The sequence below is a fragment of the Stomoxys calcitrans genome, chromosome 2 (assembly GCF_963082655.1).
Source record: "Stomoxys calcitrans chromosome 2, idStoCalc2.1, whole genome shotgun sequence".
Classification (NCBI taxonomy): Eukaryota; Metazoa; Arthropoda; class Insecta; order Diptera; family Muscidae; genus Stomoxys; species Stomoxys calcitrans.
This window is the reverse complement of record NC_081553.1, coordinates 239,057,271-239,084,824: the sequence shown is the minus strand read 5'-3', so window position 1 is coordinate 239,084,824 and position 27,554 is coordinate 239,057,271. Positions and strand designations below refer to the sequence as shown.

Below are 27,554 nucleotides of genomic sequence, written 5' to 3'. Positions count from 1 at the left end.
CTGATGTGAGCAAAAGAGCTTTCGGAATATCCCCAATATTTTCACAGTAACAAAATGAAGAGAGATATCCCTTAAGGAAGAGAAAAAGCTTGTGCATGCGCACAATCCATTTCACGTAATATTAGGACATGAATTTAAGTTGAAACTGCACATTCAATTCGGAGATTCGCCAATGAAATGATTTATTTAAATTTAAATAGGATGCACATCTTACATTTGGCTTTGAAGTCATGTATGTTACTGTAATTATTTTGAATGGACCGATTTCATCAAAAGCTGCTATTACTCCCATCAGCAGGGGTATGGGAGAATAGTAAAAACATTGCCCCATATTCCAAAACAGGGCTCTCACAGGCATTTGTCGTGACAAGGAATTGAGTCCAGTAGAGGCATACTGTGACGACTCGAGTTAGTTACATTTCGAACACAGAACGGTGAAGTTGCGTATGATTAAAGAGGTCCGCCGCCGGGTTACTCTGGACGAAAATTTCACTCGTAAAACAAAAAAAAAAAAAAAAAAAAACAAAACAATACACACACATTAATTGGTATATTGTTAAACGAATGTAGTGTGTCTAAGCAAGTCTCTTTCGACAGTTTAATTGAAGTGCAAGCATTGTTTGGCGATGTGTTTTTTTTTTATAAAATGTTAATATTTCGGGAATATGCATAGCGTATTGAAGAAAATCACGTGTTGCTCTAGGTTATTACTGCCATGCCCATTTAATGTTAAAAAATATGGGAAGTGTTTCTAAAGAAAAGCAAAATACTAAATAAATAAAACGTCATCAGCAACACTGCAGTTTTACAAGAAATAATGCTCTGAGTGCCGGAGTACGCTGGAACACTCATTACAAGTAACTGCGTTACAAAACATCAAAAATGCTGGTTGCTCGTTATATCTATGGTGAGTGGAAGGAGGCTTTAAAGCAGGCCTAGCATGCTTTTTTTTTAACTGATTTACTGGTAAGACATTGTAAGAGGGCTTTGTATGTTGTTGCCTTTAAAACGGGATAATAATGACACATTTTCATTGGTTTGTATTCTCTGAGAAACAGGTTAGACAAATGTGACATAAACTTATGATCGCAGGCAAAACATATTTTGAATTGGTAGGACGTTAAACGTGATGTTTTGTAAACGGATGGGCTAAATGAATGGTGGTAGGTGGGAAAATTAAATAAACATGTGTGGTTAGTCTTCAGTAAGTTTCATTGCAAAATAAATAACTTCCCACACACACAACATTTTGAAGGGAAAGTGTTAAAAAAACACGATTACAGACACATCAACAAGAATTAATGGAACTAATACCCCCCCCCCCATTACGACATATGGATTCAAAACAAGGTTTCTGATTGGAATATGTGACGTCAGGCAACGTCTGTTCCCAGATTAGGGGCGGCTGGAGGCGAGCGTCGGAACTTGGAGCAAGCGGCTCGCCACAACGAGGGATACATGTGCAATTCCACAAAACCCATGCGGTTGGGGCGCTAGGCCAATAACCCGCACCGGAAAACTATGAGAACTACTATGAGAAATAAAGGAATAGTAAAAACGGACCCCCCCAACTTTGACGACCCACGCAAACGAAAAAAGGACCGTGATTTGCCGTTCTGCACCTGGAATGTCCACACTCTTTATAGAAAAGGTGCAGTATATGCGCTGACGGATGTTTTAGAGAAGTACAAGGCAGATATTATCGCCTTACAGAATGTGCGATGGACTGGGAATGGCGTCACTACAACACCAAACGGTGACGAACTGTACTATAGCGGCCATAACACGAGGCATGAATTTGAATGCGAAGATAGAAAGGAAAATTGTTTTGGTCCAACAGTCGGAAAGTTTAGCCTCCACGAGATAACGTCTAGTAATGGGTTGAGGCTGATAGATTGCGCCGCGGCAAAAAACATGGTAGTTACTAGCACCAGATTTCAACATAAAAATATTCACAAAGCCACATGGCTGTTACCCGATCCAAACACGATGAACCAAATTGATCACGATGTGATAGATGGAAGGTGTTAGATGTACGATCGATCCGTGGAGCGAATTTAGATTCGGATCATTACCTAGTTGCAGTAAAGGTTCGCACCCGTTTGAACATGGCGAGGAAAGTAAGATCTGACACTGCAGGGAAGCTGGACATTGAAAAGCTGCAAATATAACAGATGGCAGCGGTATACTTCACTCGACTGACCTAACTGCTTGATGAAAGCACTCCTTGTGATATTATGGCGCAGTGGCAAACTATAGCCCACTCTATGGAAAATGCCGCGAAATCCGTACTTGGTACGAAAGCATCCTCCAAGAAACCCATGGTACGACCAAGAGTGTCGAGATGCTACTGAAGCCAAGAATGCGGCATATAGAGCAACCCTGGAATCAGTAGCAACGAGCCAGATGAAGGAGAGGTATCGGGAGAAAAGGAGAGAGGAGAAACGTCTATTCCGCAGAAAGAAAAGGGAAATGGAAAGACGTGAGTATAAGCGAATTAAGATGAACAGGAGTCAGAATGAAGTCCGGAAATTCTACGAAAGAATTAAACATCAAACCGATGGCTTTGGTGCAGGCACAGAGACAAAGAAGGAAATCTGGTGACTGACATAGATAACATGCTGAGGATATGGAAAGAACATTTTACCCAACTGCTAGTGTCCGACGTTGGCGGCGAAGAGGATACCGCAGAACCAATCAATGATGATGGTATAGACTGTTTACCTCCTAGTCAGAATGAGGTCCAAGTAGCAGTGACCCGACTAAAGAACAACAAGGCAGCAGGAGCCGACGGGTTACCCGCTGAACTATTTAAGACCGGAAGCAACACGCCGATAAGGCGTATGCATCAGCTTATCTGCGCAATCTGGCTAAAAGAACGCATACCCGATGATTGGAACCTCAGCATACTATGTCCCGAACACGAGAAAGGAGGCAAGACGGAATGTGCCAACTACAGAGGAATAAGTCTCCCCCCATCGCATACAAGATACTCTCGAGCGTACTGTGTGAAAGATTAAAACCTAAAGTCAATGAGATAATTGGGCCCCATCAATGCGGCTTTAGACCTGGTAAATCCGCCAAATCCTGGAAAAGACGTATGATGACGACGATAGCATAGTTACACGCATCAAAATACAACGGCTGCGTTGGCTAGGGCATGTTGGCAGAATGGATGAAGAAGCTCCAGCAAAGAAGTCTTTTGAAGGCAAATACGGTGGTACACGCAAACCAGGAAAACCAAAAGCCCGATGAAAGATAAAGTGGTGGGAGACACCTCGAAACTTGGTGTCAGAGATTTTAGAATGAGCGCAGAAGATCGAGACGTTTAAAACGCTATTTCACGTTCGGCTAATGGAACAAATATTCTGTCATAGCCAATCAAAGTAAAGTAAGTAAAGTATATGCAACGTCAGAACTCTCTCAGAATCATAGAGACTCTACAAAGTCCAGAACGAGATGTCAAACTACAACCTATACATCCTCGGTTTAAGTGAACTACAATGGCCGAAATCCGGAACTATTGAACTTTAAGGTGGCTACCACTTCATTCAATCAATGAAATCCACCAAATAAATGGGGCTACCAGTACCAGTAATGACAATGGCGACCTAATGGTTGACTTTATCGCAATAAACCGGCTCTTTATTGGAGGTACAAATATATTTGAAAATCACCTCATGGAAACACCCGTAATCAAATCAATCACGTACTTATCAGCAAACTCTTTCTGGGTTCGTTGGTGGATGTGAAACTAGACGTGGAGCCGGCATCGATAGAGACCAAACAAAAAGTACAAAGTTCAACCTCTTTCATCAAAAAAAACCCCGAAATCTCGCTCTAATACAAGACAGCATTAACAAAGAATCTACAAAATCTAACACAGACATGAGCAGAATGTACCGAGACGGCCACCTCTATCATAGATAATGCTAGACGATCCCATAAACCATGGATAAACAACGAAATAATAGAGGAAATAAGACACTGGAAACGTACTCGCAGCGTTCTACTATGGGCAAAGTCAACTGTTACAATAACTGCAGCCAGAACTAAATATCGCGCCTTCGCCTTGGTCAAACGCCTAGCTCGCAAAGATAAGCGAATGTATTTTAATACGCTGGCATAGCAAGCCGAAAATGCAATTAATATTGGAAACATGCGTGGCGTTTACGGGCCAATAAAAGTAAAGGGCAGAAAAATATCAGGCCAATGGCTATAATAAAAGATGAGGACGGATCGGAATTATCAACGCCCGAACTTCAATTACAGGGATGGCGCGAGCACCCCCCAAAGCTCAATTAATCGCCCCAATCGTCAGAGAGGTATGGAATACAAATGTTTTTCCTTCAAAATGGAATCATGGTCACAATCCCAAAGAAGGGTGACCTCACCCAGTGTAAAATCTGGAGAGGGACTGCATTTTACTGAAGTGACAGACGGGTTTCCGGCCTGGTCGTTCTCGTGCCAACTACATCAACTCCTTGCGTATAATCATTGAACAGTCTGCAGAGCTTAAAACACACCCATACCATTTATCGATAAACTTCGAGAGTGCTTTTGACAAAGATTCGTGAGACTGTAGGTGGAGCACGCTGTTGAATAAGGGCATCTCAGAAAAGAGAGGGCTGTATAGGAATGCAGTAGTTTTAGTCCATTTCAATGGAAAAGAGAGCCGTCCTTTCGGGATCGATAAAGGAGTGAAGAAGGGGTGCATCCTATTGCCGACGCTCTTTTCAATTTTACTACATTCCGTCTGGAGGCGACAAATGCTGAGGCACCCTATGAAATTCGCTGGGGTATAAACGACTTTCATGGAGACATCGACTATGCGGATGATATATGCCTCTTTGCGCTGCCAAAGTGGGCCTGAAAATAAACATAAATATGACCAATTTGATGAGGAACAACAAATCTGATACCGCTCACTATAAATGGCCATGTCCTATCGTGGCAGCAAAATTACTAAAGGGAGAGGATCAGAAGCAGACATCCGCGAACGTATCAACAAGGCTAGAAGTGCTTTACTTTTTTTAATTGGCTATTACAGAACATTAGTCCCACTAGCCGAACTTAGAATAGCGTTCCAAGCGCCTCTATTTTCTGCGCTCCTTCTAAAATCTCTGACACAAAGTTTCGAGGTGTCTCTCACCACTTGATCTTTGGTCTTCCCGGTTTGCGTGTACCACCGTGATTGCCTTCAAAGGACTTCTTCGATTCTTCATTCATTGTGACAACATGATGTGGCCAACGTAACCGTTGTATTTTGATACGTTTAACTATGCTAACGTCGTCATTCTGACAACGTGACATGGCCAACACAACCGTTGTATTTTGATACGTTTAACTTGCTAACGTCGTCATACAGTTAATACGACGCCGATTATCTCCATCAATGCAAACTGGTCGAAAAATGTTACGAAGAATCTTACTCTAAAACACACAAGCGCTGCCTCGTCTACTTTCACATGTTACATGGAACCATGTATCAACACGGTTAGTATCAGTGCCTTGTATAGTGTAATCTTCGTTGGTCGAGAGGAGGCTTTGTTTTAAAATTGCTCGCTTAATCCAAAGTAGCAACTGTTTGCTTGTATTATTCTTCGCTTTATATTAAAACTGGTGCCATTCGTTTCGGTTACGGCGGTGCCGAGGTAGCTAATGTTGTTGAGTCTCTCAAAGTTGTGGTTACCAACTTTCACCCTTTTCTTTATCTGATCGGTGCACAGGTCGTTTAGGGAATGATACAATTCATTTCGTCTTAAGGGGAGGAGACTTATTCCTCTGTGGATGACACATTCCGTCTTGTCTCCTTTCTTGTGTACGGTATATAGAATGCTGCGGTTCCAATCATCGGGATTGGTTCTGCGGTAACCTCTTCGCCGCCATCGTATTTTTTTCGCCATACTCAAACGGGTGCGAACCTTTGCAGCAACAAGGTGATAATCCAAATCTATATTCGCTCCACGGATCGATCGTACCTTTAACACGCGATCAATTTGGCTTCTTTCTTCTTGATCCGGGGACACTATGTGAATTTTTTTTATGTTGAAATCTGGTGCTGCTACTACCATGTTTTTTGGCGCGTAGAAATCTAATAGCCTGAACCCATTATCGGACGTTATCTAATGGAGGCTAAATTTCCTACTGTTGGGCCAAAGGTGTTTCCCTTCCCTATCTTCGCATTAAAATATCCCAGAACAAGGCTAGAAGTAAATAGAGTTAGATGGAGATAGATTGTTGATGTCCTTCACACTGAACTTTTTACTTTTGGTCATATTTGTTGTAAAATATTTAACATATTTCAATTTTAAATAAATCTATTTTATAAAAATTAAAGTGTTGCGCTTTGTTTGTTGGTTTGTGTGTTACTTATAGAATCAAAAACGGCTGAACCGATTTTCATGAAATTTTCATAGGTGGTAGAATTTGACCCCCCGATGGATATAGAATACCCCATTTTTAATTCACCAAGGGGGAATTTTCGAAAAGGCCAGATCTCGGAGATGGGTGGACCGATTTAATTTGGTTTGTATGCTTACGGTAACCCAAAGACAAATTGGTATAAAACTTTGGGTAATCTGGGGGAACGCCGCACACCAAAACCCACCGGAAATGTTTACCGATTGGGATAATAAGGGTATGAAATGAAAAGTATTATAGATTAAAGAAGAAGAGCAGAAGATCGAGGGTCTTGGAACGCTATTCTAAGGGAAGGAATTTAAGAGTAGAGTACGAACGTGATATAAAAATGTAACCCCAAGTGTTGGGCGGCCCGTTCCCCCCCAAAAAAAACCGCCCAAATATGATATGTTTAGCGAGTGGCGCAATATGGGAATAAGAATACGAAACTTATACAAGGGATAAGGATCCGAACCAGCTATGCAAAAGGGCCGAAAGGATCTTGCATATGACTGGGCTAGACCTAGGGGTCTCAATGTTAACCCAGAGAAGACTGAAATATGCCTGTTCACGAGGTAGACGAAGGTGGGCCAATTAAACGCACCACGTTTCCTCAATAAGATGATTTCGATATCTGACAAGGTCAAACACTTAGGTGATCTTGGACAGGAAACTGAATCGGAAGTGTCACATTCAGAAGCGTACTGCGAAGGCTCACAAATGTTGGGCATTACGTAGACGGGCCGTAGGCTCGATATGGAGCCTGATAGGACTGTCATCGGATTCAGGCCCCATGGCTCTACAGGAACGTGATTAGACCAATACTTACTTGCGCCTCAGTAGTTTGGTGGACTGCTATGGAAAAAAAGTGCAACATAAGGACCGTACAACAGATTCAGAGAACATGTTGCCTTGGCATAGGCGGTGCGATGAGGACCACGCCCACTAGGGTACTGGAGACTATTCTAGACATCCGACCCACTAACATACAAATTAAGTGTGAGACAGCCACTGCGGCTATGAAACTTAAGGCGATGGGAGAATGGATTGAGGATGGGAGCAGCTCATACCATCGCGGATACTCGAGCCGACGATAGGAAACCTGGCAAGAAGGGAAGAGGTTTCTGATCGGATACCTGGGATGAACCTTGAGTTCGAGTGTGAGGCACTGCTGCCAGCGCTACAGTCTTCTATTGACGGAACCCTAGTATGGCCATCTGGAAGATCATGTTACATGGATGGATCAAAGCTAGAGGAAAGAGTAGGCCTGGGGTCTACATTAACAACCAGGACGGTAAGGTCACGAACAGTCTTGTAGTGTAAGAAGGAGATTAATGCTTTCTCTGAGGATGGCATGAGGATAGCGGTGAAGGCCAAGAGACTGCCGTCAATAAACATTGTTAACCCAAAGCCTTTTGGGTCGACGCAGTTCGAGTTAAGGGCGTGGGCGACGAATGCGCATGCAACACTGTGGAACAGCGAAACGGTCGGTAGGACTGACCCAGATCGTGAGAAGACGAGGCTATTACTGGAAGGAAGTAAGAACTATTGGTATCATAACGAGACACATAGGACTACGAGCACCGCTTCCACTCCTTCTTTTCGCTCCGCTTCCACTCCTTCTCATTTAAATTGACTGTTTATTTAAATTTTTTTTATACACACCTTGCTCTATGAAGTGATATGTTAATTTTGGCATTACGTTTACACATTATGCAATATTCAACTCCGATTATATGAATTGATCGTCGTCTATATCGGACTATTTCCCTTTAAAGCCCGCATCCAAACCGATCTCCTGAATTGATTTCATGAGCCTCTAGAGGGCGCAGTTCTAATTCGATTTGGCTAAAATTTTGAAACCCGATTTCTTTTAAGACCTCTAACATTTTTGTTTAGTATAGTCTCAATTGGTCCATAACCGTTTATAGCCCCCATATTGTACTTCTTGATCCCTAGAGAGCGCAATTCTTATCCGACTTGGATGAAATTTTGCATAATTTCTCTTACGAACTCCAACTCCAGCATAATCCGACCTCGCGATTTTACTTCCTAAGCGTCTAAAGGGTGCAATTACTATTTAATTTGACTGAAATTTTGCATAATGATTTCTCCTATAACCTCGAACATCCATGCCATGTATGGTCTGAATCCATGTCTACTGCTGCTATAAAAACAGATCATCCGAATTTACTTCTTAAGCATATACCGGCAGCAATTCTAACCAAATTTTGAAAAACAAATAAAAACGCATTACGTTTGGCCGTGCCGAACATTGGATACGCACTACCATGGAATAAATAATTATTCTATTTTATTATTAACCTACTATATCTATATTAATGCCCAAGTATGGGCCGATTTGGATCATATTCTGTTCAGGTACCGAGAAGATCATATAAGTCACAGTTAAAAACTACAAGGAAATCAGGTTATAAATGAGGATTTTATGGCTTAAGATCCTAGATCTGCAGATCAGTCCATATGGCAGCTATATCCAGATATGGTCTGATATGGACCATACGCGGTTCGGATATCGGGTGGCATAGTGCAACTCCATGTTTCAAATTTATATCAAAGTGGTCCTTTCCGGACAAAGGGAAATCTAGTCCGATTCATTGCTATAAATTTCAGCGAAATAAGAAAATATGCTTTTAATGGGCTTAAGACCCTTAATCAGTAGATCGGTCTATATGGCAGCTATATCCAAATTCGGTCCGATCTTGACTATGTTTAGTTTGGTCAATGAGATTTTATGGCTTAAGATCCTAGATCTGCAGATCGGTCCATATGGCAGCTATTAATATCCAAATGTGATCTGATATGGACCATACGCGGTTCGGATATCGGGTGGCATAGTGCAACTCCATGTTCCTAATTTATATCAAAGTGATCCTTTCTGGACCAAACTTTGGTTCGGACAATGGGAAATCTAGTCCAATTCATTGCACTAAATTTCAGCGAAATAAGAAAATACGGCTTTTAATGGGCTTAAGACCCTTAATCAGTAGATCGGTCTATATGGCAGCTATATCCAATTTGGTCCGATCATGACTATGTTTAGTTTGTTCAATGCGAGGCCTAGTGCAATTCACTGTTTCAAATTTCACCGAATTTGGGTAACAAGAGGGCTTATATGGGTTTAAGACCCTAAACCGGGAGATCGGTTTATATGGCAGATATATCTAAATATAGCCCGTATAGCTTATTCAAGAACTAAACCTGCTTATAAACAAAATACGATTTTGTGTCAAATTTTAGCTTAATATCAAGAAATCCCGCTCCAGACCCGCACTTAAGGGAGTAGCGAAGCACACGGGCTAGCTAGTATATGTATATATATGTTATATTTAGCAACTTGGTTATTTAAGTCCAATATGGTAAATTTTTGCAAACATTTCAAAAGTTTCATAATTAAGAATTAGGTGCATATTGATTTCTCCATTTTGGTCTTTTCCATTATAAAGCCCTTAATATACTCAATAATTTATGCTACACCTTACCCATAGTGGGTAAAAAAATATTAAGTTTGCTGCATTAGATATAAAATCTCTTCGTTGTTTCAGCTCAATGTGGTAAATTTTTGACAAAAATTCATATTTCATAATTACAAATAAGTCCACATTGATTTCTCCATTTGCACTTTTCCATTATAATATTTTATATTGTAACTAGCTGAACCGGGCCCGCTCCGCTGCGCCTTCTTTTGCTTTATATGGTACAAAATTGTCCTTTGAACATTTATGTTCGACAATTAAAGAGCTTTTAGTGAATGCCTGCTATGTAAATAGTGAATGTATATCGTTTGACTAACTGTATAAGAATATAAATGCCTTTATTTGAATTCCGTATGATCTTTATTATGAATTCGCTCGGAGAGTTTAGGGCCATTTAAGTTTGGATGTTAGATGTACTCCAAAAATTAGTTATCAAATTCGATTTCTAATCTCAATTACCTTTCATTTGAGCCACATATTGACATGGCCGGCTAATTTGTACACTTTAGGGGGAGTTTTGAGGGGAAGGGGCGGTGCCCCAAATACACGGTTCCACATTTGGATGCCAGATTCGTACTCTACTCCCATATTGCGATGGTCAGTAAATAATTGCGATTTGTGGGGTGTTTTGGGGAAGGAGTAGACACCCAGAAAATTGGTCCCGAAAGTGGGTATCAATTTCGTGCTCTACTCCCCAATACCTTTCATTTTAACCCCACATTGACATGGTCGGTAAATATATTTTCGATTTAGGGAGTGGGGTCGTCCTTCAAACACTTAGCCCTGAAAGTATATCAGCATCGTGCTCTGCTCTCATTGACCTCAAAATTGGATATCAAATTCGTTCCCCATTTGTCGTTATCCCATTTGTCTGAAATTGCGGACAATAGTTTCTACTGTGACCTGCAATATACGTGCCAAGTATGGTTTGAGTCGGTCCATAACCGTATATAGCTCCCATATAAACCGGTTTACCGATTATACTTCTTGATTTGTAGAGGGCGCTATTATTATCCGATTTGTGCACAAAGACTTTTTCTATGGTCTTTAAGTATGGCCCAAATCAGTATTATGACATAATATAGCTTCAATAGCATGCCAATTTTTATCTTTGCCGGCATTTCTTTATAGGTAAAGTAGGGCAAAGTACCTCACAGGATTCGGTTTGGCCGAACTTAGGATTCGGTTAGGTCGAACTTAGGATTCGGCTCGGCTGAAATTAAGATTCGTTTCGGCCGAACTTAAGATTCGATTCGGCCGAACTTAAGATTCGGTTCGGCCGAACTTAGGATTAGGTTCGGCCGAACTTAGCACGCTTCCGGTTGTTTCCATTAAAAAACACAATTTTTTCAAATATTTAAGAAAATAGTGTAATCACAAAATTTTCTATAGCGATACAATTTTTGAAATATATCCTTTACAAAAAATGTATAACAAAGTTTTAATAAAAATAAACAAATCAAAATATTTTTATAACGTGGCAAAATAACAACACTTTCATTAGAAATAAGATTTTGATTTTTATTAAAACAATTTCTGTGGAAATTAAATGTTATCATTTTTTAAACTCCTTATTTCAAAAGTCAGCAAATATGTCCGGTTTGGGGTATGGGCCCTAATAACTATCAATATCGAGTTCCACTCTCTTTAAAACCCAAATTGTCATGGCAAGCAAAATGTTATCATTTTTTAAACTCCTTATTTCAAAAGTCAGCAAATATGTCCGGTTTGGGGTATGGGCCCTAATAACTATCAATATCGAGTTCCACTCTCTTTAAAACCCAAATTGTCATGGCAAGCAAATACGTCCTATTTGGAGGTTATTACGGGGGTGGGACACCCCTAGATAGTTGGTCCCGAATGTTGATAACAGATACGTGGTCTACTGCCAAATACCTTTTATTTGAACCCTATATTCTTAAGTTGCCAAACATGACCGGTTTACTCCCAAAGACCTATCATTGCTATGGTCACAAATTTGTCCTCTTTGGGGGTGTTTTTGGGGAGGGGCGGCCCACCAAACACTTGGTATCACATTTGGATATCAGATTCGTATTCTACACTCAAATACCTACTGAGCCTCATGTTGCCATGGTCAGTAAATAAGTCCTGCTTTGGGGATCTGCGATTGCGATCTTTACATAAATTAACATGGACGTACAAACGATCCGTATAATTATCAATGGGTCATCTCTATTTTTTCTGGGTGATACCAACAAATACTCTAAGTCCGTGTAGGATATAATTGAAGTCATCTATTTTCGAACGAGTTTTATTATGTTCTGTTTTATTCTTTGTGCTATAAGCAAAACAAAAAAAATTGTGAAGACACACACACTCAATAGATAAATAAATCAAACGAATCGTCCTTTCGTATAACAAATGCACCTAAAAGGTGTTGTGCTACAAGCGAAACGCCGTAATATTATTTCGCCAAAACGACATATGTCATGTCGCCCAAACATATGTATCAATGAGTGCTGCCCGATTGATGCTTAAGCTCAATGATAAGGGGCCTCTTTTTACAGCCGAGTCCGAACAGCAGTCTGAAGCATCTTACAAATGTCGCCAGCATTAGAAGGGAATAATCCCTGCTGATGTTCTCGCAAGGATACGAGTTCAATCTTTCAGAGTCGGAGGCGGACATACTAACCGCTGCGCTACGATGGCAATTAATGTCACAAAACCTAAATTTTGGAATTGCATATTGTTATTTAACATTCCAAAATGCCTTAATAACCAAACTGTTGTTATGTCATAACACCATAACACCGAATTAAAATCGGTTGAAGTAAAAAATAATGATAAATGGAATACCTTGGAATACAATGGCAATACAAGTGTAATATTGGGATTTAAAAGATGCAATGCGTATCATTGCATCTAACGGAACAGGTTTCTTTTCCTTGCATTTAAAGGTTATATACAGCGGTCAAAAAAAGTATTCATCATTCAATGTTTTTTTTTTAATAAGTCTACAAAAGACAATAGGAATAAAAACATATTAAACTAATGATGCAGTAGTGCTTGTGTGATATATATGTACACAATTTCATTGTTTTTAAAGAAAAAAATAGTATTTATTGGAACAAAAAGGGCCATTTTACAGCTGAACACAAAAAATTAAACAAAAAAAGTATTCATCATTGCAAAAAAACAAAAAAATAAATAACATAATTTAAAAAAATTAATACTTTGTTATTCGAACACCGCGTCTTATAACTTCTTTTAAACGGTTTGACATCGATTGGACTAATTTAGCGGTTATATTTTGGTCTATATTAGTCCATTCCTCCATTATCACCTGTTGCATTTGACTCTTGCTCGAAAAATTGCGCGTTCTCAATTTGCGTTCGAGATGTTCAATTGGGTTCAAGTCGGGACTTTGAGGAGGAGTTTTAATGACTTTGGGGCAGTTATACAGCATCCACATCTTGGTATTTAAAGCAGAATGTTTGGGGTCATTATCTTGATAATATTGAAAGTTATTACCAAGCCCAAGTTTTACAGCACTATCTTTTAAATTCCTCTTTAAAATGTCAATGCACCCAAAAAGATTAAACTTGCTCTCGTCTGCAAAAATGACTGTTTTCCAAAATGATTCGGGCTGTTTTACATACATTTTTGCGAAGTTTAGCCTTTTCACTCGGTTTATTTTATTTATAAAGGGCTTCTTACGTGCAGTTCTTCCTCTGTAACTATGCCTTTTGAGTGTATTTCGAATTGTTTGTGTAGTAACTTCCTTCCCTAAATATTCCATAGTGTTTTTACGAAGAATGGTCGCATTTGTCTTCGGAGTTTTCTGAACTTGCCGCACTAGCCAACGCACATCTCCAACTGAAAGTGCTTTTGGTCGACCAGATCTTGGTTTATTGGCAACAGTTTTCGTTTCTGTCCACTTTCTGATGATGGATTGTATAGTAGATCGTGGTCTATTTAATATTTCACTGATAGTTTTTTGAGTTAAACCATTCCTGTGGTGTTTTATTATCAAAACTTTTACCTCATCAGAAACCTCGTTTTGCTTACGACCCATTTTGACAAAAACTATATTTTCAATGAAATTAAATATTTGCTGTCAAGGGCAAAGCCTCCTTTACTAAATAAAACAGAAAAGGGGGATTCCCAAATAATATCAATGATGAATACTTTTTTTGTTCTGTTTTTGGTGTTATTATATAAAATTGCATTTTTTGCGCTAATTAAATTTATTTTTTGAATTTATTTTAAAACATATTACCAAAAATAAACTATTGCATAAAACTGCATTATTTGTTTACTTTAAATTTTCTTCAATTACCCAAAATAAGTGAATTTATTATCAATTTTGCTAATGATGAATACTTTTTTTGACCGCTGTAATTTATGAACAATCACCGCTGGCGAACTTTTTTTCTGAAAAAATAAGGCAATGTTTATTGGAAAAAATTTTTGCGAACGGCGATTTTTCATTTTCCGCTCTCAAATGTAAATAACATTATGGAAAAAGGCTACAGACGAAAATTTATGCTTTTGGGGATGTCAAGAGCAACCATATATTTTTTTATGAAAAAGCGCAGCAGGCGATACATTTTCAAAAAAATTGCGAAATTTTTCTGTCGCAGTTTCTGTAATGAAAAAATATTTGTTTGCTTTTGAAGGTAACACATTATTCAAATCCTCGAGGATGTGAAAAAAAGAAAGCAGTGCTTCTTCTTATGCTATGCTCCAAATATTTTGGAGCTACTATGTCGATATCCATAGTTCTGCAATGTTTGGGTTTTGGAAATTTCAAGTAATCAAAATTGCAAAAAAAAAAACCAATTTAAAATGTCTTAAATGCGCTAAGTGGTATCTGAGAGTGTGCAAGTCTCCGCATATACTGAGATTTTATACAAAATGTCAAAGAATATTTTCATACGAATAAGTAAATAATTTTATTTTCTCCTTAATGTATTTGCAGTTTTGATAAGTAACTGTTTTTTGGGTTTAGAGTCATTTTAGGAGAAATGTCATATTGGTAACATTGTCCAAAAGTGTGCAAAAACAGCTAACATTGCAAGAAATTGGGAGATATGAGAAATGTTATTTTGGGCGAAATTACGCTACGCCAAACGAAGCAAACAAATTATGAAACGACATAAGAGATAAACAATTCATCTTTTGGTGCAACATGGCGACTTTTTGTATGTTCGGGTAATAGAGCCATCATTTATGACAGACGAAGTTCCTAAAAGTTTAACCATAAACGAAGTGCCTTTTACATCAACCACCAAAGTTTTATATTGTAACTGTAAAAAAGTAATTTCCGAACAAAACAGATTTTTTGTTGCAAAAATTGTCCAAACGTTTTAGTTTTTTGCTTATATGTACCGTTTAGATCGGTTTAGGGTCCATAAAAGGCGCATATACAAATCAGTAAATGCGCTCGGACCTATAAAAGGCTAATTTTTTACACATATATAATGTTAATATATATGTCCGAGATGGTGTTTATCCAAAGTTCAGTCCGACCTTCCCACTTGCTTAACCCCATATCACATTTTAAAATTTTTCTTTAATTGTAGGTCTCAATGGAGTAACGGCGCCACTTTAAAAGGGCAATGAAATCGCGGAAGCTACCCAAAGGCTTCGTGCTTTGCGGCTTGAACTGTTTAACTTTTGTTTACTTTCCATTGGTTCTACCCATAGTGGTATGCTCAGCTAACGATCTCGACTACCGTCTGCAGAGGGTAAAGAACGTTTTGAAGGAAGTGCCTTTAATTGATGGGTAAGTTTGTGGATCACCTAGGAGGGAGGGGTTAGGAGAAGCTTGTGGGGGCTCCTGTTCATATTTATGCAGCGTTATGTGTGCTTTCTTTCCTTCTTAAATTCCTTTCGAAATAGGCACAACGATCTGCCGTGGAACATAAGAAAATTTTTAAAGAATCAGTTAAAGGATTTTCACTTTGCCGGAGATTTGCGACAAGTGCAGCCGTGGTCAAACAGTGCTTGGAGCCACACCGACCTAAGACGACTGAAGGAGGGCATGGTGTCAGCTCAGGTGAATTTATGCATAGACTTCAGAAACAAAACATTCTCTAAACGTTTCTCTTTACTTTGACTACATACCGTAGTTTTGGTCAGCATACGCGCCATGTTCGTCCCAACATTTGGACGCAGTTCAACTGACTCTGGAACAAATAGATCTAATCAGACGTCTAGTAACCCTATATCCTCATCAAATGTCTCTTGTAACATCTGCCATTGGTAAGCAAACCTAAAGCATTTTCATTGCGTGGACTTCGACCTTTAACTTATTAAATCATTCATTCACGCTTGGCATGGTTTATGCAATTCATATCACGAAATATTGATATGGTGACATACCTAATTGTTCAAAAATCTTTTCCAGTGCCGTATAAGCAATAGAATATGGCAGATATTGAAAAGGCCTCTCACTTATGCACACTGTTATGGATTGGATAAGCTATCCTTAATGACACTTTGACTTAAATAATTTTATGTTCTCTTCCCATTTTTCTGCTCTTTATTTATTTGTACATTCAAAGGAATCGAGAAAACGCACAAAAGTGGAAAAATAGCCAGTCTTATCGGAGTGGAAGGAGGTCATGCAATTGGAACGAGTTTGAGTGTGCTTCGAATGTTTTATCAACTGGGAGCACGCTATTTGACTTTGACGCACACTTGCAACACACCGTGGTAAGTTTGCTGTCCTATCGCATCTGAATTCATTACTCACGCAATTATAATTTACGCGGAAAGATAACATACTGATGTTGTTTATAAATGGTTTAAAATTTCAGACATATAATTGCGCCCCCTTGAGGCTCAAGAAGTCAATATGGAGGATCGGTTTGTAATAGGAAGTATTTGTGCACAATTTCAAGCGGCATGGCTAAATCGACTTGAAATGTTAAGACTATCAGGAATATGTATAATGTTACAATTAGGGTCTATTAGTTTAAAGGTCCCTTTAGTTTAATTTCCGTTATTTTAAATTTCAAATTGTAACGTTTTTCTTATTATGTCATCATACATTGTTTCTAGTGTTCCTTAGAATTTCTTGCGTGGCTAAATCGATTGAAATGTTAAGACGATCAAGAATATGTATACTGTTGCATTTGGCGTTTATAAATTTAAAGGTCCCTTTTTTCGCGAAGAGCGATAAATGAGGTTTGTTGTCGAAAAGATACTCGATATCGAAGTTACTAGATTACCAGGCAGTACCGCAATGCAACCCGAGTCAGTCTCATTTGAGAACGCGTATTGTAAACGCATCAGCAAACAGCAGTAGGCGAGTTGTAAAGCAAATTAGTAGATCAAATGAAATGTCTTTCAATTGGAAGTAAAACGTCTATAGTAAAAACGTAACAATACTTTCTTCGGTCTGAGATCAATATTTCGATGTCAGACAAAAGGAATGACGAAGTTAGTATTCCACCATCTAATGGTGGAGGGTATACAAATATTTTTGTTCTCACTTAAAAAATTGTATCAAACGATGTGTATAACTTCTACAAGTACAACAAATTTGCCCATGAATATTTCATTAAAGAACTGCACTCACATATCTGTGAGTGCAGTCTGATTCAGATTTAAGCCTATTTATAAGAGACCTCCTTTTTATAGCTGAGTCCGAACGGCGCACTGTGGGGAATTCGAACTCAGTAGTGTCGTTTAATTAAAAATTGAAATTTCAAGCTATAATAAAATATTATGCACCATTCGAAAGTGTATAAAATTATCTTTCATATTCCGGAAAAAGATGGTCTTATTCTGGTTGCACCTGCACTTTTTTTGATTTTTCAATTTTACATGATTTCATAAATTTTTGTACGATTTTTTTCGGAAAAACTATTAGTCATATGAACTTAAAACTTTAAACCCATTTTAGGCATCGAACTGATTTGACAAATTTTATGAACTTAAAACTTTAAACCCATTTTAGGCGTTAAACTAATTTTACAAATTTTGCTACAGTAAAAATCAGGAATATTTATATCGTAAAATAATAAATTTTTGATGAATGGTAGATTTTTATATTTTTTTAGATAAACATGTAGATAAAGTTGACTATTCAAACGTATCAAGCTTCGAATCTTGGTTTTTCTAGTTCAAGGGATCCTCGACTATACATATGTTCAAAAAAGTTTTGCCGTTTAATTAAAAATGGGCATTTCAAGCTATAATAAAATATTATGCACCATTCGAAAGGGTATAAAATTCTTTTCATATTCTGGAAAAATATGGTCCTAGACCATCTATCCTGGTTGTAGTAGGTTCATGAACATGCACTTTTTTTGATTTTTCAATTTAACATTTAACTTAAAATTTTAAGCCCGTTTTAGGCGTTGAAATAATTTTACCAATTTTGCTACAGTAGACATCAGGAGTTTTCATATCATAAAATTATATTCTGACGACTTTAAAATGTTTATATTTTTTTTTATATAAACATGGAGATATAGTTGACTATACCTCCGAACGTATCAAGGGATCCTCGACTATACATATGTTTTTAAAAAAGTTTTGCCGTTTTTGTCCCATTTGGATCTGTGTTGTATTTCCGTCCAATCGCTTGTAAAATGTGGGATAACAGCATTTACAAGAAAAATCTCAAAAACTATATATATCTGAACCGATTTTAAAACTCCTCATAGATTTTCCCTTATGCGTCGACAACGTTTTCAGTAAATTTCGGCGCAATCGGTTGTTAAATATTAATGTTGTATTACTTTAAATGAATGTACCAAAAACTATATTTATCGGAACTATATGCAAATCTGAACCGATTTTCTTGTAATTCACCGCATATCTTCTTTCGGATATCGGCAACATCTAAGACAAATTTCATCCCAATCGTTTGTTGTTTGTAGGTGTTATAGCATCAAAAAGAAATATCTCAAAACATACATATATATCGGATATATCGTTCCCTTATCGCCAGAAAGTTGCCCAATTTTGGGATTTTCAGTAGAGTCTCAGTGAAGAGTCAGATGGCACTGGCTCTTAATTAAATACTGAGTGCCAATGATACTCGAGATGAGCACTCCTTGTTCCGATGATATAATGGCGCAGTGGCAAACCATTGCCTACTCCATGGAAAATGCTGCAAAATCCGTACTTGGGTATCGGAAGCCTCCCCCAAGAAACCCATGGTACGACCAAGAGTATCGAAATGCTACTGAAGCCAAGAATGCGGCATATAGAGCAACCCTGCAGTCAGTAGCAACGCGCCAGATGAAGGAGACGGATCGGGGAAAAAGTACAAAGAAGTTTTTTGAAGGCAAACACGGTGGTACGCGCAAACTGGTAAGACCAGAAGCCCGATGGAAATATCAAGTGGTGAGAGACACCTCGAACCTCGGTGTCAGAGATTTTAGAATGAGCGCAGAAGGTCGAGGAGCTTGGAACGCTATTCTACGTTCGGCTAGTCGAACAAATGTTCTGTAATAGTCAAATGAAGTAAAGTAAGCAATCCAAGCCGTTATGATTTTACAACAAAAACAATTTTAATGTAAATGCCATTTTAATTTTGGTAGATAAATTCTGTAACAGCGAAGGGCACTTACATTATTTTCGCCAGGTTCATGTACCAGATACAAGTACAAATTAAGCAATAATTGCAAAAAATATTAATGGAATTTTACTAGACGCTTCAGTTGAGAAAATGACGACAAAACCAAGATTTCTGACTAAATACTTGGACGATATATTTTGTGTTGGAAAAAACGGAAGTGGAAAGTACTCTACAAGTTCTTAATACCTCCCACCAACAAGTCCAGTTAACAATGGAATGAATGAATCAAACAACAAATTGTCATATCTTGACACCGTCGTCCACCGACATCAAAATAAGTTAAAATTAAATTGGTAGCAAAGAGATACAGCATCTGGAAGACTTATAAATTATTATTCAAATCATCATTGATACCGTCGTCCACCGACATCAAAATAAGTTAAAATTAAATTGGTAGCAAAAAGATACAGCATCTGGAAGACTTATGAATTATTATTCAAATCATCCGAGAAGAATAAAAACTAATACGGCTACTAATTTCATCGACAGAGTACTAAAAATCTGTGACAAAATATATCATCAAGAAAACGAAACGAAAATTCAACAAAAACTGTGGCTAAATGACTTCCCAAGCAAAGCTATTAGGACCTTAAAAAATTCGTCAAGAATAGAACAGCGAACAACGAAATTGAACCAACACAAAAAATCTTGAAGAAAATGACGTGTATTCCAGGGTTTTCGGAAAGACATACCAATTCCAATATATACAACAGAGAAAAATACCAAATTGCTTTAAAAAGCCACAACACACTAAACAGTATATTCAGCAGGACTAAATCAAGGATGAAAAAGGAGGACAAATCGAATGTAGTTTACAAGATTAAATGTAATGGGTATGAAATTAATTTATATCAATGACATATGTAGGAACAACCAAAACTAAAATAAAAACAAGATTATCATCTCACAAATCTGATCAGAAAATGAAAAACAAACCTTTAGAACAAAAAACTGCACTTGCAGCACATTGCACTTTAACAGGGCATACACCAAATTTTAAAGACTTAGACATAGTAGCACAAGAATCCAATCAGAAAAGCCGATGTACATTAGAAATGTAACATATTATTGACACACCTACAAACAAACGTATGAACTTCAAGAAAGACTCAGACAATTGTGCTCAAATTTAAAGGAATTTGGTACAAAAATACAGACGGCGAAAATGTTATTCAGGTCGTATTTGCTCAAAATTTGATCCGGATTGTTTAATATAATGTATTGCCAAAAGTTTGTACAACGCTTTCCTCCACGACAACAACAATATCTGATAAGAAATCGGTTCGGATTTAGATATACCTCCCATATATATGTTCGTCCGATTTTCAGGAATATTGCAATAAAGTGCTCATTTGTTAACCGATTCTCTGAATTTTGCATATATATATATATATATATATATATATATATATATATATATATATATATATATATATATATATATATATATATATATATATATATATATATATAGCAATATTGCAATAAAGTGCTCATTTGTTAACCGATTCTCTGAATTTTGCATATATATATATATATATATATATATATATATATATATATATATATATATATATATATATATATATATATATATATATATATATATATATATATATATATATATATATATATATACCAAAAGTTTGTATATATATATATAAATATATATATATATATATATATATATCTACATATATATATATATATATATATATATATATATACGACAACAACAATCTAAATCTAAAATGAGTTGTACTACGCTCCTCGATTCCAACAAAGTATGGTCCATATCGGATCATATTATGATAGAAGTGACTGTCATATGAAACGATCTATATATTCAGGAGTTTAAACCCATAACAGACGCAATTATTTCCCGATTTACCCTAAATTTGGAACAGTGTGTTGCATTAGATTCTTTACCTTCCCTGCCAACCACTGCTGGATGGCGTAGTTGTAGCTGTATAGACTGATCTTCGATTAAGGGTGTTAATCGCATATAAAGCAGATTTATTGCGATTTCGCTGAAATTTGAAAATTTTGCTTGTATGAACTTGTCGGTAGCTGATTCAAAAAATGTTATTCAGGTCGTATTTGCTCAAAATTTGATCCGGATTGTTTAATAACGCATCTGAAAACATCCTCCGAGGTCCATCAAAATTGGTTCAGAATTAGATATAGCTCCCACTTTGTACCTATAGGGAAGGTGTAGGGTATTATAAAGTCGATACCGCCCGACTTTTGCCTTTCCTCACTGGTATACGTACCTATAGGGAAGGTGTAGGGTATTATAAAGTCGATACCGCCCGACTTTTGCCTTTCCTTACTGGTATACGTACAAATCATTTTGTTCATATTACTTTTTACAGACGGTATCCACGACCATGAAGATAGGTTCATAAAGGAAATTACTTTTTTATACCCATCATCGAAGGATGGGGGTATATTCATTTTGTCATTCCGTTTATCAACACATCGAAATATTCATTTCCGACCCTATAAGGTATGAATATTATTGATCGTCGTAAAAATCTAAATCTAAAATAAGTTGTACTACGCCCCTCGATTCGAACGAAGTATGGTCCATATCGGATCATATTATGATAGAAGTGACTGTCATATGAAACGATCTATATATTCAGGAGTTTAAACCCATAACAGACGCAATTATTTCCCGATTTACCCTAAATTTGGAACAGTGTGTTGCATTAGATTCTTTAGCTTCCCTGCCAACCACTGTTGGTTGGCGTAGTTGTAGCTGTATAGACTGATCTTCGATTAAGGGTGTTAATCGCATATAAAGTAGATTTATTGCGATTTCGCTGAAATTTGAAAATTTTGCTTGTATAAACTTGTCGGTAGCTGATTCAAAAAATGTTATTCAGGTCGAACCAAATTTGGGTTTAACTGCGGTATGGTACAGTTGTAGTATAATAGAGTAGTAAATATATCCATGGTGGTGGGTACCCAAAGTTTGCCGAAATGAATGCGTTTTTAGTTGCTCCTCTGTATTGTGACATCAGTGTTTCAAAGATTTCAAGTTCGTATTTTCCAGTTCCCATTTAGCTACAAAAAACAAAAAGCTGAAGCAAATGTATGTCATTAATTGTTGATCAATGTATACAAATCAATTATAATTTAGTTTGTAATCTATCTGCTAATAGAAGCACGAATAATATGAATCTGAATCTTTTTATTTTAGGGCGGATTGCTGCAAAGTTGACGAACCGGGAAAATATCCCCATATTGGGGGTTTATCTAAATTTGGCAAGGTAAGTAGCAAACATTTCATATTGTGCCGACACTTTTGAAGTCGAATTAGTGATGAGAAGTTTCGTTTTTTAAAGTCGACTTCGAATGGGCCACAAAATGGAGCTAACTTAAAAAAAGAAAAAAATGGCATTAAGTTCGGCCGGGTCGAACTTTGGATACCCATCACCTCGGGTATATACGTAAACCCCATTTCGTTACAATCCGGTGATAATTGGATAACTTAAGCACCCAAATTCGGCACGGACATTGAGTGATCTCATATATATGTCACTATTCAATTTTGTAGAACAAAATATTGGTCTTTTTGGCAGATATATCCAATTATAAACCGGTCTGAACCATATCGTGAGGTTCAGAAAAACTCACTGTTTTAAATTTTAGCGAAATCGGTTAAAAAAATAAAGTTTCTATGGGCTTTAGACCCTTTATCGGCAGATCGGCTTATGTGACAATTATATCTAAATATAGTCCGATCTGTACCACATTTGGGTCGGATATTGAGAGGCCTATTCTAAGTTTCAGCGAACTCGGATACAAAATAAAGCTTTGTTGGGAGGCTTAAAATAGCCCACTGTTGCAAATTTCAGCAAAATCGGGAAATAAATAAAGCTTTTATGGCTTTCAGACCCTTTTTCGGGAGATCGGTCTATGTGGCAGGTATATCTAAATATGCACCGATATTTAGGTCAGATGTCGGGATCCTTATAATAACCCACTGTAGCAAATTTCAGCGAATTCGGGTAATAAATAAAGCTTTTATGGACTTCAGACCCTTTATCAGGAGAGAGGCTTAAAATAACCCACTGTTGCAAATTTCAGCAAAATCGGGTAATAAATAAAGCTTTTATGGTTTTCAGACCCTTTATCAGGAGATCGGTCTATATGATAGCTATATCTAAATATAGTCCGATCTGAACCATATTTGGGTCAGTTGTCGGGAAGCCTTAAACTACACAATGTTTCAAATTTCAGCGAAATCGGACAATAAATGCGCCCAAGACCCTAAATTGAGAGATCGGTCTATATGGAAGTTATATCGAAATATACAATAGACGGATCTTAACCATACTTGGTACTTATGTCGAAGGGTCTAACGCAACTCATTGTGTCTAATTACATCGAAATTTGTACATAAATTCAGCTTTCATGCGCACAGGACCTTAAATCGAGAGATCGGTCTATATGGCAATTATATGCAACTCTGGACCGATCTATGTCAAACAAGACGAGGATTTCAAGGGCCCTAACACAATTCACTGACCCAAATTTCAGCGAAATCAGATAATAAATGCGCCTTTTATGGGCCTTAAACCTTTAATCGGGGGATGGGTCTGTTTGGCAGCTATAGCCAAATCTGAACGACGATCCGAAATATATATATTTGTAGGGTCGGAAAGGGATGTTTCGATATGTTGCAAATGGAATGCCTTAATTAATAAACCCCCAATCCTTTGGTGGTGGGTAAAAACATTGTATAGATTGTAGTTAATTAAAAGCCCGAGTTAAGGACAATGTGTGTTCGTTTAACTTAAAATGTGATAATCATGATTTTCTTCTTAATATGATTCCTTTAAATATGAGCTTATCTCCTAGTCATACCGAAAGAATTTTTTCTATTTTTGGATTGTCCTTTTAAGCATAGTGTTCAAATAAAAAAGTAGTAGTAAAAAAACATAATAATAATAGTAAAATAGTAGTTTGCTCTTCGAAGTGTGTATTTCTTATTAATTTCTTTATAGAGGATTCGGGTGCGAATAATGTGTAGGCAGCTTTAACGCCTTTGTTGGAACAACTGGTTGCAGCTCACCAGAAGTTCAAAGAGGAGTAGCGTGAAGTTCTTTAAATAAAATGACTTAAGCATATTCATTATTTTCCTTTTTGCTCGAACTGAACATAGTTATCTTTGTCTCTTATTCTTGCGCATTTGGATAAAAAGCTGGTGGTACAAGAGATGAACCGTTTGGGTATGATAGTTGATTTGTCGCATGTATCTGTCCCAACGATGCTAGACGCCCTGGGTTCCTCGAAGGCCCCCGTTATCTTTTCCCACTCATCAGCACATGCAATATGCAACAGTTCGCGCAATGTTCCTGACCACGTACTGCAGAGAATTGTAAGTAGTATCGGCTGCTTTATATTGACCACATGGCAAATGCTCAATTTCACTGATTCCCTTCTTGGGAATATTCTTTGCTTAATTTATTCCATTGTGCACTCGAAAACATTCTAGGCAATAAATGGTGGTCTAGTTATGGTTGCCTTTTATCCGCATTTCGTAAGTTGTTCCGGTCAAGCTACGCTGCATGACGTCGTTGGTACGTATTTTGGTATTTTGTATAGCAAATCACCTTTAGTTTACATTTTTAATTTTTTTGAGAGGGGAATATTTTGGCTTAGCATCCAGAGGATGCCAAATGGCCGGCCCTTTCCCATTTATGGTGCATCGTAGTTGTATTAATGTAAATTACTAACTTGTAAACTTTTCTTTTATCGCAGCCCACATTAATCATATTCGAGAGGTAGCCGGCGTTGACCACGTGGGTATAGGAGCTGGATATGATGGAGTTAATCTGTAAGTGATCACAGAGTTTAAACTGCTTTGCAATTTTGCGTCCTTCGTGTGGCATCACACGTTAACATATTGATGTCTTTCTCTTGCTAATTGCAGTGTGCCCAAAGGGTTGGAAGATGTGTCAAAGTATCCACATTTGTTTGCAACGCTCCTAGAATCGGATAAATGGTCTGAGGAGGATATAGCAAAGTTGGCTGGTAAAAATTTGATACGAGTCTTCAAAGAAGTTGAAGCGGTAGGTAAATGTGTGCACCAGAAGCCTGCTCCTCTCGTATTGGTAGTATTATGGGCCATCCTTGTTTGAGTGAAGGACCACTTCTATTTTCAAATGGGTTTGTTGCTCGTACCCTAATGGCCATGTTGGCGCTGAATAGATATAATAGTGTACATGAGAAAACTATCCAAATATGAACTCATCTTAACAGCACTGAAAAAAGTTTGTCCTTAATTTAAAGATGCGAACCAAAGATGACGAATTTAATTTAAAGATGTCGATTTTTTTAAGGAAGCAATACTTTAGGTGAATGTTTTTTTACTAAATATAAAAGAAAAACTAATTTTCCCATGGACATTCCATTAAGTAACAGAGACGTATTGATGAGTGCTGTCCGATTCAAGTTAAATCTCAATGGTAAGAGTCCTGCATTTTATAGCCAAGTCCGAACGGCGTAGCGCAGTGCGACACCTCACAAATGTCGCCAATAGTAGGAGGGGATAACAGCCGCTAAGAGTTTTTATTGGATGTTTTCGCACGGATCCGAACCCAGGCATTCAGCGTCATAGGCGGAGTCCTAACTGTTCCTTCAGTTGGTTTAAGTAAAACAAAAACTTATTTTTAGAGTGCTGTCCGATTTAAGTTAAAGCTCAATGGTTAGGGTCCTGCATTTTATAGCCAAGTCTGAACGGCGTACCGCAGTGCGACAGGGATGTTCTCGCCTGGATCCGAACTCAGGCATTCAGCTTCATAGGCGGACGTGCTAACTGTTCGTTCACTTGGTTTAAGTAAAACAAAAACTAATTTTTAGAGTGCTGTCCGATTCAAGTAAAAGCTCAATGGTAAGGGTCCTGCATTTTATAGCCGCCGCTAAGAGTTTTTTCGGATGTTCTCGTCTGGATACGAACCCAGCGTCATAGGGGGACGTGCTAACTGTTCGTTCACTTGGTTTAAGTAAAAAAAAATTATTTTTAGCAGTTCTACAGCAGATATGTTGTCGCGACATGTAATTTATTAATTCATTCTTAATTCGTGTAAAACAATAACAATATAAAGACAAACACTTGTGTTTCTAGGTTGTTTTCTTAAGCCAACAGTTGAACAGATGTGTTTATTTTAATAGCTTTAAATTACTTGATATAACTCAAGCCTGGTGTAATATTTTACGATCACAATCAAAAGGAAGTTTTCGAGTTATGACCTCCTTTTGCTGTTGGTGAACATCGAGCTTCGCCAGATAAGCAACTGGCCGAGTCAGCAAATCATGTCTTGCCTTCACTTCTGCACTTCAGTCTCGACCACCATGCCCTTTAACCACTCGTTTCGCTTCCCATTATCATCAGCAATTATTACTACGTCACCAACTTCCAAGTTGCCAGCCGAATTATTGAACCCCTTTGTTCGTTTAGTCAAAGTCGGCAAATACTCTTGAATCCAAAGCTTGCTCTGAGTACTCTCACGCTCTCTTGTTTCACTTGATGAGCCAGTTAGGAAGTGGTTTGGTGTCAATGCCTTTGCGTCTGTACCCAGCAAACCAATCGGTACGAAATCTGCACGAACTTCTTATGCTTCATCCGACTTCGGATACGAAAGTCATATGGAGTGGTTGGCACGATTTCGGAACGAAACGTCGAAGTTTCGGAGAGAAATCGGAACGAACTCGTTCTGATTGCCTAAACTTCGTAAAGAATTTCGAACGATTAAGATTCCATTTCAGTGTATTTTCCGGCTTTAAATCATTGTTTATTGCTATCATAGCAAAAACATTCAAAAATCAGCAAAAGTGTGTTGTTCCTAAAACCATTTGACTGGCTATCCGTATCGCGATATCGACCCAGAAAAATCATCAGCGGACGATGTCAACTGAATCACGGTGCTTTACATACATATTCCAACTAGAGTAGGTTGTAAAGCACACATCTGATTTGAACGACTTTCGAAAAATGGATTAAAATATCCCTAAGACAAGTCGGACAGAAATCGGTACGAAGAATGTTCCGAAATTGTTCAGAAGTATTGGACATCCAA

At 37.7% G+C, this 27,554-nt stretch overlaps 1 protein-coding gene across 2 annotated transcripts in view; it reads left to right on the top strand.

Annotated features, from left to right (window-relative positions):
- Positions 1-411: 411 nt before the first annotated feature.
- Positions 412-27,554, top strand: part of LOC106087924 (dipeptidase 1) — a 47,812-nt gene continuing 20,669 nt past the window's right edge. For both annotated transcript variants that reach the window (XM_013253146.2, XM_059363042.1), the window contains exons 1-10: positions 412-907; positions 15,446-15,648; positions 15,765-15,921; positions 15,995-16,127; positions 16,430-16,580; positions 22,670-22,739; positions 24,677-24,853; positions 24,971-25,055; positions 25,237-25,312; positions 25,409-25,547. In XM_013253146.2, the coding sequence (XP_013108600.1) occupies positions 15,482-15,648; positions 15,765-15,921; positions 15,995-16,127; positions 16,430-16,580; positions 22,670-22,739; positions 24,677-24,853; positions 24,971-25,055; positions 25,237-25,312; positions 25,409-25,547 (1,155 nt within the window). In that variant the 5' untranslated portion in view covers positions 412-907; positions 15,446-15,481. The remainder of the gene's footprint in view (positions 908-15,445; positions 15,649-15,764; positions 15,922-15,994; positions 16,128-16,429; positions 16,581-22,669; positions 22,740-24,676; positions 24,854-24,970; positions 25,056-25,236; positions 25,313-25,408; positions 25,548-27,554) is intronic.